Genomic DNA, 17,792 nt, shown 5'->3' on the forward strand with positions numbered 1-17,792 from the left:
TCTTTCATAAAACTGGTCCTCTCAAGTCAATCGCTTCATTTACGGTCTTTTGTATCCAAAGTGATCCGTTTGATGAATTTTGTGTCTTTTTTAATAGAGAAGATAATTAAACGTAAAATTCATTAAAGATTGTTATTTTGCTGTCATGTGAAAGCGGCACAAGATGCATGGTGTAATCTGGTGAGGGCCTGCATGAAAAATGCATTTTTACTTAACCATTAGTGTAGTGACAGTTAAGCCTTCTCCTGCATTTTCAGACTGCAGTACCAACGTGCAAGTTTTTTCCCATAATTCTTCATAAATAATTAGTATTTTCTTGTTGTTTTTCTACAACTGTTACTTTCTACCGCAAACTGGGTATAGGGCACTCACGTCCCCAAAAAAAACACTTCTACAGGTATTGCATGAATCTGATGCTTGACATTGCAATCACATTTCTGCTGCACTCACAAGCGTTCAAAGGTAAATGTCATGTCCAGCGGAGTGATGTGATGACAGGTTGGAAGTGCACCTATCCATACAAAACAATGAGTGGCACTGTTGTCTGCCATGAACATTCTGCTGAGTCAAGCACAACCACCATAGACAACACAGCTGAGCCTCCAGGTTGGGATATAACTCAAGATGACTGAGGTTGTGTGTGAGTGTCTGCATGTGAGAGTCTGCGTATGTGTGTGTGTGGCTGCGTGTAGTGTGTTTGTTCAGCACAGGAGCTCAGCACAGGGCACTATTGAAAGTTTTGCATCAACAGGCAAACAAGATAATTAATTTCTCTCTTTCGCTCGAATGCTTTCATTTTATTTTCATTTGTTTGCCTTTCTCTTCTTCTACTCCCACATTCACAAGATAAAGTGAATCCTGTGAGAGACGACTTGTGGCTCAGTGCACACAAATTCATTTTACTATAGGATAACAAAATGTCTCTGAGAATGGTGTTGTGTTTGTGTGCGGGCCTGTGTATGCACTTAATGAGATGAATGTGTGCGCACCTCCCCTTCCCAATTACAGTGAGTGGAGAAGAGAAATAAGTGGTAGAAAGGAAAGAAAGATGTAAGGCAGGGCAGGGATAGAAGACAAGAGTGATGGGCAACGATTGGAGAGAAAGATGAAGTGAGTGAGAGGGGAATTTAAAAATTAGATAAAGGAAGTCTGTTAGCCAACTATTTTCCCACATCTTAGTCTTTTATTTGAGGAGCTCACTTCATCTATCTTGACTAAGAATCTTTGATTATCTCTATCTCAGTTTCTCAGCAGACTTTTCTCATCTATCTCTCTACTCCAGTGACCCCCATAACTGACTCTTCTCCCTCTTTTTTACTTTCGTTTTGAATTACTTTTCTCCTCTTGATTACATTTCTTCACATCAGCATATCTTCTCATCCATCTTTGTCCATTCATTTCCTAATCCATCAATCAAAACTACATTTTTTATCGCTTTTTCAGGTTTATCGCTTTTTCCCCCCCGCTTTTTTTATATTCCAACCTGATTCCTATCTACTCAACCCCAAGTCAATCAAAACATTGATTTCATCAACCAACATAGGAAAAGTACATACAGGAAGACATTACTAAACAGCAGAAGCAATTCATTTCACAATCCAGCACTAGTCAGCATCAAAATCAAAAACATGACCACAGTACTTCTGTACTACAAGTGATGGCACAAATCCACTCCAGTTGCAGAAAAGTGGGCCCATGTGAAGCAATCTAGTTTGTAAAACCTCTTATGGTGATCTACCCCAGCTGATAGAAAACAGATACAGAGGATGATTCGCTACTCAGAGAACCAATGTGGTTAAAAACTAAATGTATCAGTTGGCCAATATGCAAAAACATAAATATCTAATATCATCTAATCATTAAATAAAATCATTATAGCTCATAAGCAGGGCCAAAGGCAGAGGAAAAGGTGGGTTTACCCCAGAACTGCTAGGGGTGGGGGAAAAATTGATACTGTGTAGTATCGTGATATTTTGTTTGCTAATAATGTATTGATACAGGGACAGCAGAAATCGATATTTTGTTACAAAAAAAGTTTTTGTGGACTCTGACTTAAGAGCATGTTGATCCTTTTTCTGAGCAAGAATCCTGACATTCCTTCACTGTCCAAATGTGTTTAACTTTTTTTTGGCAGCAATAAACATGACAGTTTACTTATTTTAATTTAAGACAAGTTTTATTTTAATTAAGTTTAAAACTTTTTTATTTAATGTAAAATTATATTTTGTTTTAATTTACTTTCAAATTCTTCAGTTGCTGAATGGGCTGCATAGTTTTCATAAATTGCATAGTTCAGAATAGCTATAATTGTACCAGATGGTTGCATTCAGTTAAGTTGGACTAGACTGTAATACAAACTGTTCAGTTTGTCAACAATAAAACTGACTGAAATGAGAGAAAGACTGAGTGTGAGACTTTGTTATTAGATAAAATGAATATTGATAAAGTTTACCTTTATGTACAGAATCTGAATATCGCAAAATATTTTAAAAAATTGCAATAATATCGTATCGTGCGTTAAGTATTGTGATAATATCGTATCGTGGGATGTATGGTGATTCCCACCTCTAAGAACTGCCCACCAGTCTTGAAATTAAAGACACATGAACACTGTTATTATTTCATCAAAATTAATAATGAGACAACAGCAGGCACAGCAGGGTGTTGATGTGTGCACATGTGCATGTAGTAAATGCAAGCCACAAGTTTTTTATTCTGGCCACACAATTCTGCCACACTGATTCTCTCACACAAACACACACTTCTGTAGTGCGAGCCAAGTCTCTATAATGCTGGTTGGCTCTTCACAGAGGTATGCCCACCTCTACTTGGATCAAAGGACTGAGCTAAAAACCTCTGGCCAGACACACTCTCTCCCATATGCACACACACCCACCAACACACACACAGAGTATAGTACTTCCTGCCTGTTCCTGAATGAGATCAAAAAGGGTCTCTTTTGCTCTGAGCCTATAGCATAAATCACCATAAGCAAACGAGTGTCCAGGAACACACACGCGCACACACAAAGCCACCCTCATAAGCACCTGTGGCAGATCAAACGCGTCAAGCTAAGAACACACACCTGCAGCAGGGGCAAAGCCCTTGCACTGAACGAGTAAATCATGCTGCTCTCATAAAAACAGCAACGTACACTCCCGCATTTGTGCTCGACCAAGCCTGACCTCAGTAATATTCCATGACTATGCAAAGATCCTATTCAAATAGCTCGTGCTGGCCCCATCACAACGAAAAGGCACATGCAAACAAATAAAGAGTCTCATCCAGGTGGGTTTAGTGCAGGAAGCCCAAGAAAGAGGGCCCTTGATCGTCTTGCACTGAACAATCATTCTATATCACTCCACACCCTGTGGAGGCTACAGTTAAAGTGGCTTCGCTTAAAGAAAAAAGTGTAGAAAAGTAAGACGGGGGAAGAAAAGACGCAGTGAGAGATAAACAGAAAGTGCAGAGAAAAAGAGACAGCCTCGGGTATGATACACTGGATGGTTGCCCGTTTGAATCCCAGTACTGACTGAAACCATCTGGATGAGGCAAAAAAAGTCACTGTCTTCACCTCACAGTGAGACTGCTGTTAAGCCTTCGACTAATCTAGTGCCGCCACTAAATGACTGGCAGTACAAGTCTAGGATTTTAAAGGCATTTCCCAGGTATTAGGAAGGAGGCTGTGTGTGTGTGTGTGTGTGTGTGTGTGTGTGTGTGTGTGTGTGTGTGTGTGTGTGTGTGTGTGTGTGTGTGTGTGTGTGTGCGTGTGTGTGTGGTGGTGTCTGCTGTGTCTCTAGCCACCTGCTATTTTAGCTCCACCAGTTGTTCCTGTAAAGCGAAATCTGTTCCTAGATTGCTTTTTGTAACTCACTGGGAAACCTGAAATCTGTGATGATTCGGTGTCATTTTAAGGAAGTAAGTTTTAGTTACTCCATATTCTCATCATACATTGAGGTTTCAGTCAAATGTAACTATATCAAACAGGAGATTTTCTGGTTTTTGCTGTTTGTATATACATGTATGGAGAAATACAGTATGTGTATATATAAGTTTCTATGTGGAAAACTCCTACACAGCATGCAACACTTTGGCCGCTATAGCTGCAATATTACAGACTTACACTGACTACTAACAAATTACAGTAATCTACTGTAAAGTAGCACTAAAACAAGGACGTACACTATAGCATGTACCCTACAGTCAGAAGAAAACCACTTTACATAAAATTGAACAAATGCCTATTCTTCCATATTATTAATTAACTGGTAGGAGGTTTGTAAAGTTTCCCTCGGTAGACGTAGGCTTCCAGTTCTTCTACTGAACTGTTTTTCCTGTAAATGGGTCACTGTTTTGTTTATCTCGTGCACGTAGGTGATGCAACACAGTACTAAAAGGGGTTTCACACTCTTCCACATTTCAAAATGTGGAGGAAACGTGCTATAATATACTAAACAATATCCAAGAACAACAAGGAAATATAAGACTGAAAGCTAGTAAACATGGATGTAGACAATACTGGCTTCAAATACTAGGAAACTGACTTAACAAGTGCTGATTTAACACTGATCTAACAACCTCAGCAACTGCTAGTTATTTATTTTTTTTCTCATTCTCATTTATGACTATATATTTCTTAAAATACAAGAATCATTTTGGTCACATTTTGGTCATGACAGTTTAGTTTTGGTGGTGCTTGCTCCTAACCTGATTTTCAAGTTTCAAATAAAAGACAAACGGTGGTGGGAAGCAGTTTATGCAAAAATGAAAGAAGTCGTTTTCATATCGTACTCAGTAACTAAAATAAACAAAGCTCAAATGATATTCTTCTGAATAGCACAAGAAGGATCTCTTTGCCGCTTTGCAATTTTTAATTAAATGATGAAATGATGAAACTTCTCCTTCTGAGTTCTTCTTCAGATCTACCAAGAAAGAAAAAAAACAACAACCTGGAGAAAATAATCTGCTAACTAGCTACAGTCACACTTGAAATATGGTGGTAAATAAAATGTCACAGGGTCATACTTGGTACAGCTATGAAATATGCAGCAAACAACTTTCAGTGCTAATATACAAAATAGGTTTCACAAACATTTTTCCATGTGAAACCCATCTAATTATTGCCCTGATTAGAGGCTAATCCTTATGCGCCTGTCTGTGGTGCTTTTTAGAGGCACTCAGCTGTACATAACTTTGCAGTGATTACTGTTATCACAGGGTTCAAAGTGCGTAATACCATTAAAACCCATAAAATGGACTACATATGACGAAGCTGTCACAGCGGCTTTCACTTATTAGTTCTTGTTTCATCATGGTCTGGCTGCAGCTTATTGTAAAGCACTGAAAAAGGACATAACGTTTCTCATATATGGGTTATCGAAAAAGAATAAGCTGTGAGATGCTCACACAAACAAGAATGTACTGTGTCAGTTTACTTCTTGACATTTTTAAATATATATTCCCAAAGCTTCATAATTGACAAGGTGTTTTGTGTTTATTTATTTTTTGTCTGGTACCTTTAGCTTCCCTGCTTTTCACATCTTTCTTAATAAGATTTTGTAGAGAGAAAACACCCAAAGGTCTCAAAAGGAACAATCAGCCGAGATTACATTCCACAAAAAATACAAACAACTCAGTCAGAAAATGCTTATTCATTTATTAAAAAGAAAAAACTGAAATGTTTCAGCTCAGTGTTGAAGGCTCTACTGAGCACCAGAGCAATATAGTATTGTATTATTAATGACAATGTCAAAAACAGGCTGTTAATATGAACCTCGGCTTATTTAAGTACCATACTATGTTGATCGTAGTGTTTGTTCTCAAACTCCTCCTAAACAACTGGTTCAATCTTGATTAAGCCTAGGCTATAGACTACCAAAGGTAACAAAATGTTTAACATCTATTCCGTGATTCATTAAAATATTTGCTCCAAATAAAAACTATTATTTTTTTCTGCCAGTTCACAAACATATGTAGTTTTTGAACCAAATGCAAAATTTGCATATTCATATGCATGTTACACGTACATTTTAACAGTCATGAGTAGAGTTTAACTTTTAACACTTGGCTAGTTGTATTTCCTATCTGTTGTGCCTTTACCATTCTACACAGTTAACTGAGAGAGAAATCATAATCATCTGTAGCAGTAATTTAGTAGTATGTTATTACTACTAAATTACTGCTAGTTATTTAGGGTTATGATTTATAGGTATATTTACATTTACAAATAGTCAGCCCCATTTTAATAATTGTTAGTTAAGTGTCATTAAGTGTCATTAAGTCATTAATGTAACTACCAGTGAATGCTGTTTACCATGAATTAGGCAGCTAATACTGCCTGTATTTAGTTACTTTCCACTATACAATAAATATATAGAGTACAAGAGGAAGACTAAAAAACATATATTTATTATTCTTTCGTTAAATTTTTATAAACAACCATTTTTTTCATCTCACAATATACAGTGGTTCAAAGAACAACAAGATACATTAACCATACATGTCTGACCATGAGCAAACAAGAGCTGCAGGCCCACTAGTTGGTCTAATATTACCTCTTACTTGCATCTGACCATCAAGTAGAACTATATAGACGGAGCTGTTTTTTTGTTCACCTCGTGAATATCAATGCAAAGTCTGCTGTTCACTCTATGTCGATTCCTTTTTCTGGTACCAACTCCTGCAAACACCTGTTTCTTTAGCGGCTTAACAGTGATGAACTGTAACGAGATCCTTCACAAAGTAAAAGTACCACCTTCAGAATACTAAAACAAAAGTTCAGCATTAAGTAGAGTAGAAAAACAGACCTGTCAGCATTATGGCTGTACCTAACAACTCAATTACTCTGGTGCTTGTTTGTTAATTTACTGACTTCAGTAACTGTTTACCATAAATAAATAAATCACACCTTATACATTATGATTTTGTCAAAGAATATTGCAGAATATTGCGAAATCAGACTCAAGACCATATGCCACAGTTTGTGAGGTCTTACCAAGCTGCTATGCAAGCACTGTCACTCCTCACCACTGACAATAACTCTCCTTGACAACAACTGCTAATAGCCATTTTGGTTTCCCAATAGCCAGAGGTCGCATTATATTAGTGTGTAACTGGCAATAATGTGCACAGCAACCACTAGAAAGTCTTGCTTTGACTCTTTGTGGCTTGATCTCAATTAGATCCTTACCAAATTTGAACAATGCATTATTAATTAATTACCTTTGGACACAGCTATAGCCCTAAGGCAAACCGCTCAAAACCTGAATTTAGAGGTCACTGTCCTATTTAATTCCAATAACAAGTGTTTAACATTAAAGCCAAATGTCAGACGCTCCACTATACAACATAAAAAATCATTTTCAGGTTCAGACCAGGAGAAGAATTTCCCTCCTGACAGTGAGCTGATTTGGTTCCTCTATGCAGCAGCTGTTCAGCAAACCTGCCTGTCCCTCACTATGCTCTCTGTTGGGTGGATGTCACATATTAAAGTTGTGACTACCCAGGCATAATATTGGATTTTAACATATTTATATGGGCTGCAGAAAGACAACATAACTGTATATGAAATATTTCCTATGCATGTTTTCAACATAGCCTGTTAAAAAAAGAGTATTTGTGATTAATAGTACAACTTACCTGTTCCATGTTGAATTTATTCAGATTTATGAACAGATTTATCAAATTATCAGTATTGCTGGTAATTTCTTTTTCACTGAAGAAAAACAACAGGAATCATAGACAGATGTGATGAGTTACCCGCACCGAGCATCTTTAAACAATAAAGCTGCAATTAACAATCATCCTCCTTACTGATCATTAACTAACAGTTTCAATATTTTGGTTATATAATACCAACTAACTGAGAAAAAATGTTCATCAGAGTTACAGCCATATCATTTAACACAGGGAGGTCACACCAATGTCTTGTGGTATGGTGTCAAACAGTCCGGAGTTGACCTTGAAGTATATGTAAAGGTAAATATTAAAATACTTAGATCTAGCAAGTTTCATTAGGTTTCATTAGGCTGGGCAAGTCCAAAGCTCAGGCTCCGAAAACTAAGTGCACAGTCCTTGAAGGCTATTGATGTAGCACTTTTCCCCTGATTAAAGAAACACTGCTGATTGTCTGACCAACGAGACTTTGGTCAAATGAGAGTGTATTGACCAAACAATCGTCCAATGTGCCAGTCAGCCCTGACGTACAGCCCTTAAACTTACACAATTCACTGTATGTGAGTAGGAAATCTCCACAGAGGGACACACACTACATGTATGAGTTGACACTTAATAAATTAGCAGTTAAGATAACAAGCAGCACTTGAGAGTGCATGCATCAACAAGAACTTCTCTGTCTTGTTGTCGGCCAATCAATCTCTGTGTCTTTTGCTTCGTTACGATTACAACCAACTGTGCATGTTTTGCAGTCATTATGCTTCATTTCGATAAATCGCTTGAGAAATAGAAGAAAAATACTAGATAAGGTTTCCGTGCGATGTCCTCCAACTCCTCGAACACATACACAGAGTGGATCAATAGCAGCCTCCTCCCCCTATCTTACATAATAAACACCAAGGCCCAAACAGCAAAACAGCTTCCATTCCACCTGTGCGGCCTGCAGCAATAGATTCTTTTGTCCTCGTGGAGAGAGAGAGAGACAGAAGGAAGAGAGAATCCAACACCAAAAAGAAGACGAACGATACTGGAAGAACAAACACCAAAAAGACGAAAAGCAAAAAGAAGCAAAACAGACAGGACGCCAGAGAGAGAGAGACAGAGAAAGAGAAAAACCACATTCTACCCTGCTTGGTTCACATTTCAAAGCTCTGAAGGATGTTTTTGAGGTAAAACTCCAGCAAAATGCATCTTTTCACAAAGACAAAATACCATTCTGACTGGGCAGAAGCACAAACTGAGCAGAAAGAGAAAAACGCACAACGCCTCTGGCAATTATATCTGCGCCTTATCCTATATGTTGACTGTTTTATACCTTTAACTCTCCACATTCATAGTAGAACTGTAGTAGAGTAGGGAGCATGGCATGACTGACCTCTTTACAACAACCTCATTGACTCACCAAAAAAAAAGCCATATTAGCTTTCATGTGGGTTTATGTGTGTGCGCTTTTGAACAAAAAAGCTAGAAAAGATGTACTTTACTTTTATACACACACACACACACACACACACACACACACAGACTAACACACAGGTGATTATCTTCCATTAGGGAACTTTTGTTGTTTCTTTTAAACTGCCACCTCTTCGGCTTTGAGAAAGAAACACTTAGGCGTGATAGAGGGTTAGCATCAGTCTAACACACATACACACACACAAAAACAATGTGCACGGGCAGCAACACATACTGTATGTACTCTGTAGTCCTGTTAAGACCAGAATCTCTTTCACATACCAAGCATGCACACAGAAACAGTTAGATACACACACAAACTCTCTTGCAGTCCAACACACACACACACACACAGCGAACAAAGTGTCAGGTGGCAGTGGAAACGTGGTGATTTGTTCCTCCTGACAGACAGGAAATAAGGGAGTCGACCAGGGACCTCACTTCCTCTAACACCTGACTAACCTGACATCTATCAGACAACCCCCCATACACACATGCATTCACACTGTCCAATGTTTGGTCTACTCTAAAACACACACACACACACACACACATAGATTCACCATCCCCGCAGGGGCCTCCAGAAATCAAATGTGGCATTAAATACTAGTGAGCAGAGAAAGAACATGTGCATAACAAGCATTACATGTACATTTTAAATTGTATCAAATCCCCAGGTTGCAAGCTAAAGTAATGAAAGGTGCAATAACACCTCTGGTAACAAACAGCCTCTAATACAAATTGTTTCTACTGTTCTTAAAATATTGCTTTTTTTTCTTAGCTCCAAGCAAAGGTTGCCACAGAAATGTGAGACCATCAGTGGAAGATGATGAAAAATGGAAAATAACGGCATAATATTGGTGAGGCTGTCGGTAGAGTAAAAAAATAATAAAATAAATTAAAAAACATGAATAGCGAGTGCAGCACTGACAATGATCATCATTTAGATGAGCCTTCTAATCTACCCTCTCCTCATTACTCCAAGGTTAAGCAAATTTCCACGTCCGCTTTTGCTGTTTGACACTGATGAGAGGGAAGGACTTTAGTGTGTACTTGAGGATGGAAGTTTGTGCATCAAACTGCATGCTAATCTATATGATTTGGGTTTTGACATCATGCTCTGAACCTTCCCAGCCCACAGCCCACGATATAATGTCCTATCTCTGACCTCAATTCACTTAAGCATGCCCAGTGGACCAATCAGCACCAAGTACCGGCTTAGCAGAGCCAATGGCATGTGTCATATCAAACCTAATCACACACTGATAGATCCACTAAGTGGGTCAGCTTTGTGGTGAAAGTCTTTTCCCGGCATAGGACGAAGGAAGCAGTTTCAAAGTTCATGGTTAGAAGGAAAACTTTTGCGTTCCACTTTATTTTTTTATACTTGAGAGAAGAGCAGTGGTTTAACAGCTGCCATGCTGGAGTCAGATTTAAGCCTAGAAAGGCTGTATTTTTCACACTATATTGAACCAACAATGCTTTTATAGGTCCAGTTTAATTATATATCTGTTTTTTGATATATGATACATACATTTTTTCTACTCTGGGATATACTTAAAATAGTTATCTCAGACACACAGCTCTGGTTGCAAGCACAGCAGCTGCTTTTCAAGCCTTTTATTTACAGGAGGCAGCCAATGAGGGAGGGTGGCCGTAAAGGGAAGCGAGCTAAAACAGCTTGTTTTGGACAGATGATGAGCGGCTGAGGCGTTTCACCAAGATAAATAAGGATTATTTTGAACTGTGATTCATAAAACACTACACCCACTAGTATGGAGCTGCAAGCATAACAGCTCTGCGTTCAATTTAGGCTTCTTAAAGACCACTGGCATTGTATACATCAGACCTTCCCAAAGTGTGGGGCCCGCCCCCTAAGGGGGGGCGCAGACCATGGGGGGGGACGCGGTATGAAAAGGAAAAAAACAAAACGCTTGGACACTGCTAGCACGGGGCGCCCACAGAAACGCAAAGCAGGAGATGAAGCATAGCTGAATATGTTTCCAATCCAACATCATTCTAAGCCAAAGACTAGAAAATATGGTGAAGCATATCGTCCCTTTGGTTTCACGTGCACAAGTGCCGAGGTAGGTCTCCCCTGCAAAATTGGTTTTCCCTTCATTGGGAGCACGCGCTGGGCTCTTCAAATCACGGACAAACAGTATCCCACAGTTGTTTATGTTTTTAAACCCATTTTGCACAGAGAGGCATTTTTTGAAAAATGTATTGATAGCAATGTTGAATATTATTACACAGAAAAAAAAAACAACTACACGTAAAATAATCACACCGTGACGCCTCTGCCTTTGTAAATGGATGGACAGTAACTGCGTGTAAAACCTGAGGATAGTCAGATTAACAGTAACAGTATTTTGTCTCTATCTGCCATTCTGCAATTCATTTCATGTAAACAATAACGTGGCGCACAGCGTGACGTGAAAAAAGGCACATACCTTTGACATTGCGTGACGAACTCTGTATTCCTCGTCCACACGTAAACGCAAAAAAGGAGTTTTAAAAAATCTCAGTTTTGGTGATTCCAAACGCTGTTTACGTGTGGACGAAACAGTTGCTTTTTCAAAAATACCCGTGTAGGTGCGGAGGTAGCGTAAAAGAGTTAGTAGTTTATTTTATCATTATGTCATTTATTGCAGATTACTTGTATTTGCTTAATTGTTTACTAAATGTTTGAGGTGTGAAATAAACCGCAATGGAGCAAAATATGGGGGGGTGTGGTTGGAGGATGTGTTAGTGCGTGTGCGTGCATGCGCGGGGGGGTATGGGGGGGCACGAACATTTTTCATGTAAAACAAAGGAGGCCCAGCAAAAAAAGTTTGGGAACCGCTGGTATACATTAACGTGTCTTGTACACGTGAACTCCTGCACATTTTCAAACTTTATTCGGCAGTGGTCATGAGTGGTTTGGGTTTGGTACAGAACCTAAAAAAAAAGGCTGCTTTTAGAAAAACCAAGAAATCGTTTTTCATCACTGAACAGCTATATTAAAGATAGTAAAGCCTTCTGGACTCCCTCTGTTATTGATGTAGAATATGATTAACATTTGAAAACACTGCGCATGTGACCTATCCTTGACTTCACCAGAATATACGTAAAGTCTACAATGAGGCTCTGTCTGGATCCATGCTGGAAATGTGAATCAGTCAAACAGCTGTGGAGCAGAACCCACTCCGTGACAGGGAGGCAGAGGTTGGAGGGTGAGGGGGGGATGAGTTATGAATAAAGAAGGGAGGGTGGAGACGTGAGCAGATGAGAGACGGAGGTGGGGGTGGGTGGATGGGGGGACAGTAAAATGCTGCCGTCACTTAAACTCTAAAATGAAAGATCGATGAGCTTATTTAAATGTGCTCCCAGAGACGCGAGTTGGCTCATATAAACCCCCTCGCATTTATGAGGACGGGTGTGGGCATCGATTGACGGAGAGAAGAGAGAGAGTGAAAAGGGGAGAGGGGCAGGGGTGGAGGGAGTGGGTTGTAAGGAGGGGGGGGGGATGGGGGAGATCAGGAGGATCAACCTTGGCTCATGAATTTCATCCTTTTCCTCCTAAAATAAAACGTCCTGATAAATGCTGGGGATAAAGGGGTCGGAACCTGGAAAATCTACAGTCTTCGATTGGCCGCCTGGCACAGCTTATCAAATCAATAAACCCGCACCACCACCACCCTACCCCTTCACCACAACCAGCCTCATCACCAATCTGTTTCACTAATTTCCAATTCACCCCCTTCCACCCCTTAAACCCAGACAGCTGAAAGGGACTGCTGGGCTTGATGGTGGGAAAATTGGGGGGTGTGGTAACTTGGGTGCTGGTGGTGAGACCTTGACATTAATAGGAGGACAGAAGGAGCTGACTCTGCAGCCGCTGGCAGGAGGGAGGGAGGGAGAGAGCAAGGGAGGGAGGAAGATGGGAGAGTGTGACAACTGGGGAAAGAAGGGAGAGGAGAGCAACTTTTGACATGCACAGAGGTGTTGTCATACCGTCATCATTGATTGAACTGCAGGCAAGGCTTTGTGAGTGACAAGCACGGTGCGCCGCATTCTTCCTCCAAGCCAGCACCGTTTTCTTTTCACCCCTTTTCCTCACCACTCCCTTCTCTCCTTCCTCTACTCCTTCTTACACCACCTCCTTGCCCTCTCAGCCACACTCTTGACTTTCTCACCCTCCCCGCTCCCCTTCTTCACACTCATGCGGGCACTTTTCTTGCACTTAAACCGCTTGCACATATCCTCCATACGTTCACAAATAGCACACCCCCACACTTCTCTTTCACATACACACACGCACAGACATTCCTAAGACCCCCACCTCTCCTCCTCCTCCTCATTACCCCAAAGTCTCAGCCTTACGTTCTGCCCACCACACCATCTGTGATCAAGAGAAAAACTGCATGTCAACACCAGCCTGACCTTTTCCATGCTCACTCTCACATCCTCCTATGAGGTACATTAAAAAAAAAATCACATTCATAGCACAACCACTGCAGTTTCTTTCCACTGTGGCGACAAAAGAAAACAACAACAACATATAAATACTTAGAACAAGGCAACCAACCATTTCCACCTTTGGTAAGGGATCAATATCTCATCATATCTGTCTCCTTTCCTGTTGCCATATTCAACAATTACTCCACTCAGCACGCAGCTACAAGTCTCATACTAATCCGGACACCTGCCCAAGCAACAGGGTCAACGCCAGAATGGGATACGGCTTAAATGAACACACTGTGTGAGGCTGCATGTTTGTGTGTGTATCTACATGTTTGTGCATTTGTGTGTTTCTGTGCCAAATCAAGAGCTGTAGTTAAGCAGGTCACTGCATAAAAGGGGGATTATCAGTGCCTGGAAACTGTAACACTAAGACACCCCCCATATACACACACACACACATCCTCAATAACTTAATCCTGCGATTTATAGTATGAATATAAACAATAATAATAATAACAATAATAATAATTAATACATGCACTGCACAAAATACCTAGCCTTTTCTGTCTCTGAACACAAGAATATAATTACCCCCATAAAACCACCCTCTCTTTTCCCCTCCTGCAGACATGGTTTAGAACTCCACCAAGTGATAAACTTAATGTGTTAAATCACTGTTTTTGCAGTTTAGGGTCCTTATGTCTTCTTGCTCCTGTTCAGCATGATTGCAGTGACAAAGGGGTCTGACAAAGGGGTGTTTATTAAGACAATAGATTTTCTGCTTACATCAACTATGAAAAAAACTAAAGAACCCGCATTAAAAATCTAATGAGAAACATTCTTATTTGCTCTGCATCATCTGTCATTTGAGAGTTCAGCTCATACCTTGGCCGTGCAACATGTGGCAGTTGCTGCCGAGAAGGAGCAGGAGAAATAGAGGCAGACACCGGCTCACTCTCCGGGTCGTCACGGTTCCCATCACCATCTTCTCCCGGCTCCTTGCAGCGGGTCCCTCCACACGCTCCGGAGATCCCGGACAGCTAATTCCCGGCTTCATCCTGCGGGAAAAGGCTCCGCTTCTCGCGCTTTGCTTCTGCAAGTCTCAGTCTCTCTCTGCCCTGCGCACGAATGAGAAGAAGTGCGAATGGGTGGCGGAGGTGCTGGTGGCGGGGGCAGGCTTCAGCTCTGCCCTTCCCGGGGTAAAGCTGTCACTGCTGACAAACTCCCAACTCTCACTCCGCAACTAGGCAGGCTGTGGGGGTAAGGAGGCTCGGTTAACAGGCAGACTGACTTTCCCTCACTTGTCCGGGGCTTCACGGTGTACCGGAGCCGTGATCTCTTAACTGCAGCGGCTGCGAAGTCCGTGTCTTTCCACGACCTGTGATAGTCTACCTCATTTCCATCTGGATTGATCCGACCATCGAGTTAATACATTAGAGTGTGTGTGTGTGTGTGTGTGTGTGTGTGTGTGTGTGTGTGTGTGTGTGTGTGTGTGTGTGTGTGTTTAGACTTATCGGCTTATTCTCTGCTATCGACTTCAAATCCGCGCTTGTTTTGATGTCTTCACCGGGGATTTGTCCCGCGGGTCATTTAGCCGTTTACACGGCGGTCGCATTAACAGAGAAGCGATAAAACACCTAAGTTATCCATCCGTAGTCTGCCCGTATGGCTGCATGCTCTAAAAAATCAATCCAGTAATTGATTCGGTGAATTCCCTTGGATTTAGTCAGCAAACAAAGTGTGGAAAGGGCACCCGAGTCTCTTTCTAAGAGAGTCTGTTATCTGAGCAAAACTTAAGATAACAGATATCCAATTTGACACGTTAAACTCGAATGTCCGTGGGTCGAAACTGTGTCCACTCTTCTCCCTCGCACACAAGGACACTCTTTGCCCGCGCGCATACGCCACACAGTCCGGCTAACTTGTGTGGTAATGCGCCGCGGCTCGGATTACTCGGAAAAATGAGACAACAGGTTCACAAAAATAATGGGATTTCAAGTTTCTCGGCAACAACCGAGACTTTTCTCCACCTTAGTACGGGTGCACTGCCGTGGAGGCGCTGCTGCGAGACACCAAAGTGGCAGGTTTTAAGTGAAAGACCAGCCGCTCAGAGCCAGACGGTAACGTTACTCTCGCTGCTGCTACTGCGACACTGGAGCCTTTCGCTGTTTTATCCAGAGTCTTCAACGGTCCCCCCGCGAGCCCGGGAAAAAGCAATACTTCAAATATATGTTTGTTTGTTTTTTTATTTCTGTCCATACGTACTCACGAGAGTTTCTATCCTCAGTTTGCGGCGTTTTGTTTTCACCCCGCTGGTTTCTTCCGTGTCGGAACCCTGTTGAGGCTTTGGGAGCCGACTGGGGCGATGCGTCTCCCTCCACTGAACACCTGCCACCCTCCTCTCCTCCGCACAGACTTGGGGGAGAGAGAGTGAGGGCTGTTGGTTAGACTTATCCGAGCAGCTCCTGCGCACCTACTCTTTTATGAGCGCAAATTTATATTGACATTAGTTTGAAATTACTTTTTCACAGCGTTAGCCTCTCCCTTAATCTCTCCGGTAATCTATCCCAAACTCAAAAACTAAACTTCCATTCACTATCATCCGTCGCTGCTGATTGGGAGAGCTCATGGTTCCCGCTGTTCCTATTGGACAGTCCGAACCGAGGGGAGGGACGCACATCCAGCACCCCCAAACATCCCTGCCACACTCACAGATACACACACGCATATACAAATATATGCAGGTTTTCGCTCTAAACATTTAGTATTTAGGGATTTTATATTATTAGTTTCTTTTTATTACTTATTAGGGAATTTATATAAATGGCTGGGGAGGACTGCAAATGAGAAGGAGCCACCCAGGGGATTTTTTTTCACCTTGCTAACTTCAAAGAAATTTCGCTATATATTATTTGACAAAAGAGGAGCTCTCAGAAGCACTGCTGGCGGTGCAGCTACATGCACATCACAAAATAACTGCCTGGAGCTATATCTTAGCACTAATGATAACCTAGTTTCGTCCATGGTGAGGGTCATTAAATGGCACATTAATATTAAAGCCTACAACACAGTGACCTTATCTTTTATTGCCTCAATAAATCCTCAGAGACAGACTTTCCATCCCCCGAGTGTCCAAATAGTGTTCCTGCATTGTCAGGTTGTCCCCAATGAGCTCTCCCCTAGAACCTACGCATCGGCTCACTCATTTATCTTTCCATCCAGATTAATTTGGCAATTGTCATCTAATTTTGTTTCCAGTAAAGTGGTTATAATGCTGAATTTAGTCTCCATCAGTAGCTTAATCTGTAGTGCTGAGACTCAGATTTTGTGCTGCATTTCACATTAAAATGCCAAAATTCATACTAATTTATCTGCAGAAGTGGTTTCAACCCCCAAAATGTATTCTTAAAAAGCCAGTTTATGTTATAATCGTTTCTTCACTTAAACCTTTTTTCCTTCTGCCCATAGAAATAGCATCAGGAGAGCAGTGAGAGTGAGCCAAAACAGTACAGCTGTGGTAATGGAGAGGTACAGATTAACTGTGGGTTCACCAGCACAAGCAAACCTCCTTTTGAAATTGTCATTTGACACTTTGTTATGATAAACAAAGAAACTAATTATTACTACTTTAAGTGTAATAATCCGGTTACATTTTATATTACACTTTAAGTATGAAGGGTAATATAGAGGGATTTGCTTTTCGTCCCATTAAATGTCAGTCATTCACTCATTCATTCCATCAGTGCAGATGAGTCACTTCATTTCAGTAACAAATCTTGGTCTCTGGTTGCCACATCACTGCTAGTTTCTTCCGGTTTGTAGTCCACTTTAGAAGCCCAAATCACTATCCTGCCGAACACCCAAAAGTGTGTGAAATGACAGTGATCTGCACAAAGTCCTCTTTGCATGAAGGAGGTCTAAAGCTTTTCTGGCAGCTTGTACTGACTTTACACCTAACCTGGCATAGTAGCAACAGTAAGGCCTTTAACTACTACTTGGCTGTACATGAGGAAAAAATTAGAACAGCTCCCCTGTGAAATCTTCAATTCTTTCTTCTAAGTTTACAAGGTGCTAAAAAATTCCCCTGCTGCACACCTGGATGACCTGTTGCACACCAATTGGTCGTTGCATCTTTGGATCTCACCTTCCTCGTCCGCCCCCTCAGATCTCCAACGATCTCCACACCAGGCAGGCGGAAACATGTTTATAGATAGTGA

At 41.1% G+C, this 17,792-nt stretch overlaps 1 protein-coding gene across 3 annotated transcripts in view; it reads right to left on the reverse strand.

The window, feature by feature from the left end:
- Positions 1-16,160, reverse strand: part of LOC120728643 (protein sidekick-1-like) — a 282,587-nt gene extending 266,427 nt beyond the window's left edge. For 2 of the 3 annotated variants that reach the window (XM_040023682.1, XM_040023680.1), the window contains exon 1: positions 14,461-16,160. In XM_040023682.1, coding sequence (XP_039879616.1) covers positions 14,461-14,632 — 172 coding nt within the window. In that variant the 5' untranslated portion in view covers positions 14,633-16,160. The remainder of the gene's footprint in view (positions 1-14,460) is intronic. The other variant, XM_040023681.1, reaches the window with a different exon arrangement.
- Between the last annotated feature and the right edge of the window lie 1,632 nt (positions 16,161-17,792).

Source organism: Simochromis diagramma, unplaced genomic scaffold, assembly GCF_900408965.1.
Source record: "Simochromis diagramma unplaced genomic scaffold, fSimDia1.1 OVJJ01000302.1, whole genome shotgun sequence".
Taxonomy (NCBI): Eukaryota; Metazoa; Chordata; class Actinopteri; order Cichliformes; family Cichlidae; genus Simochromis; species Simochromis diagramma.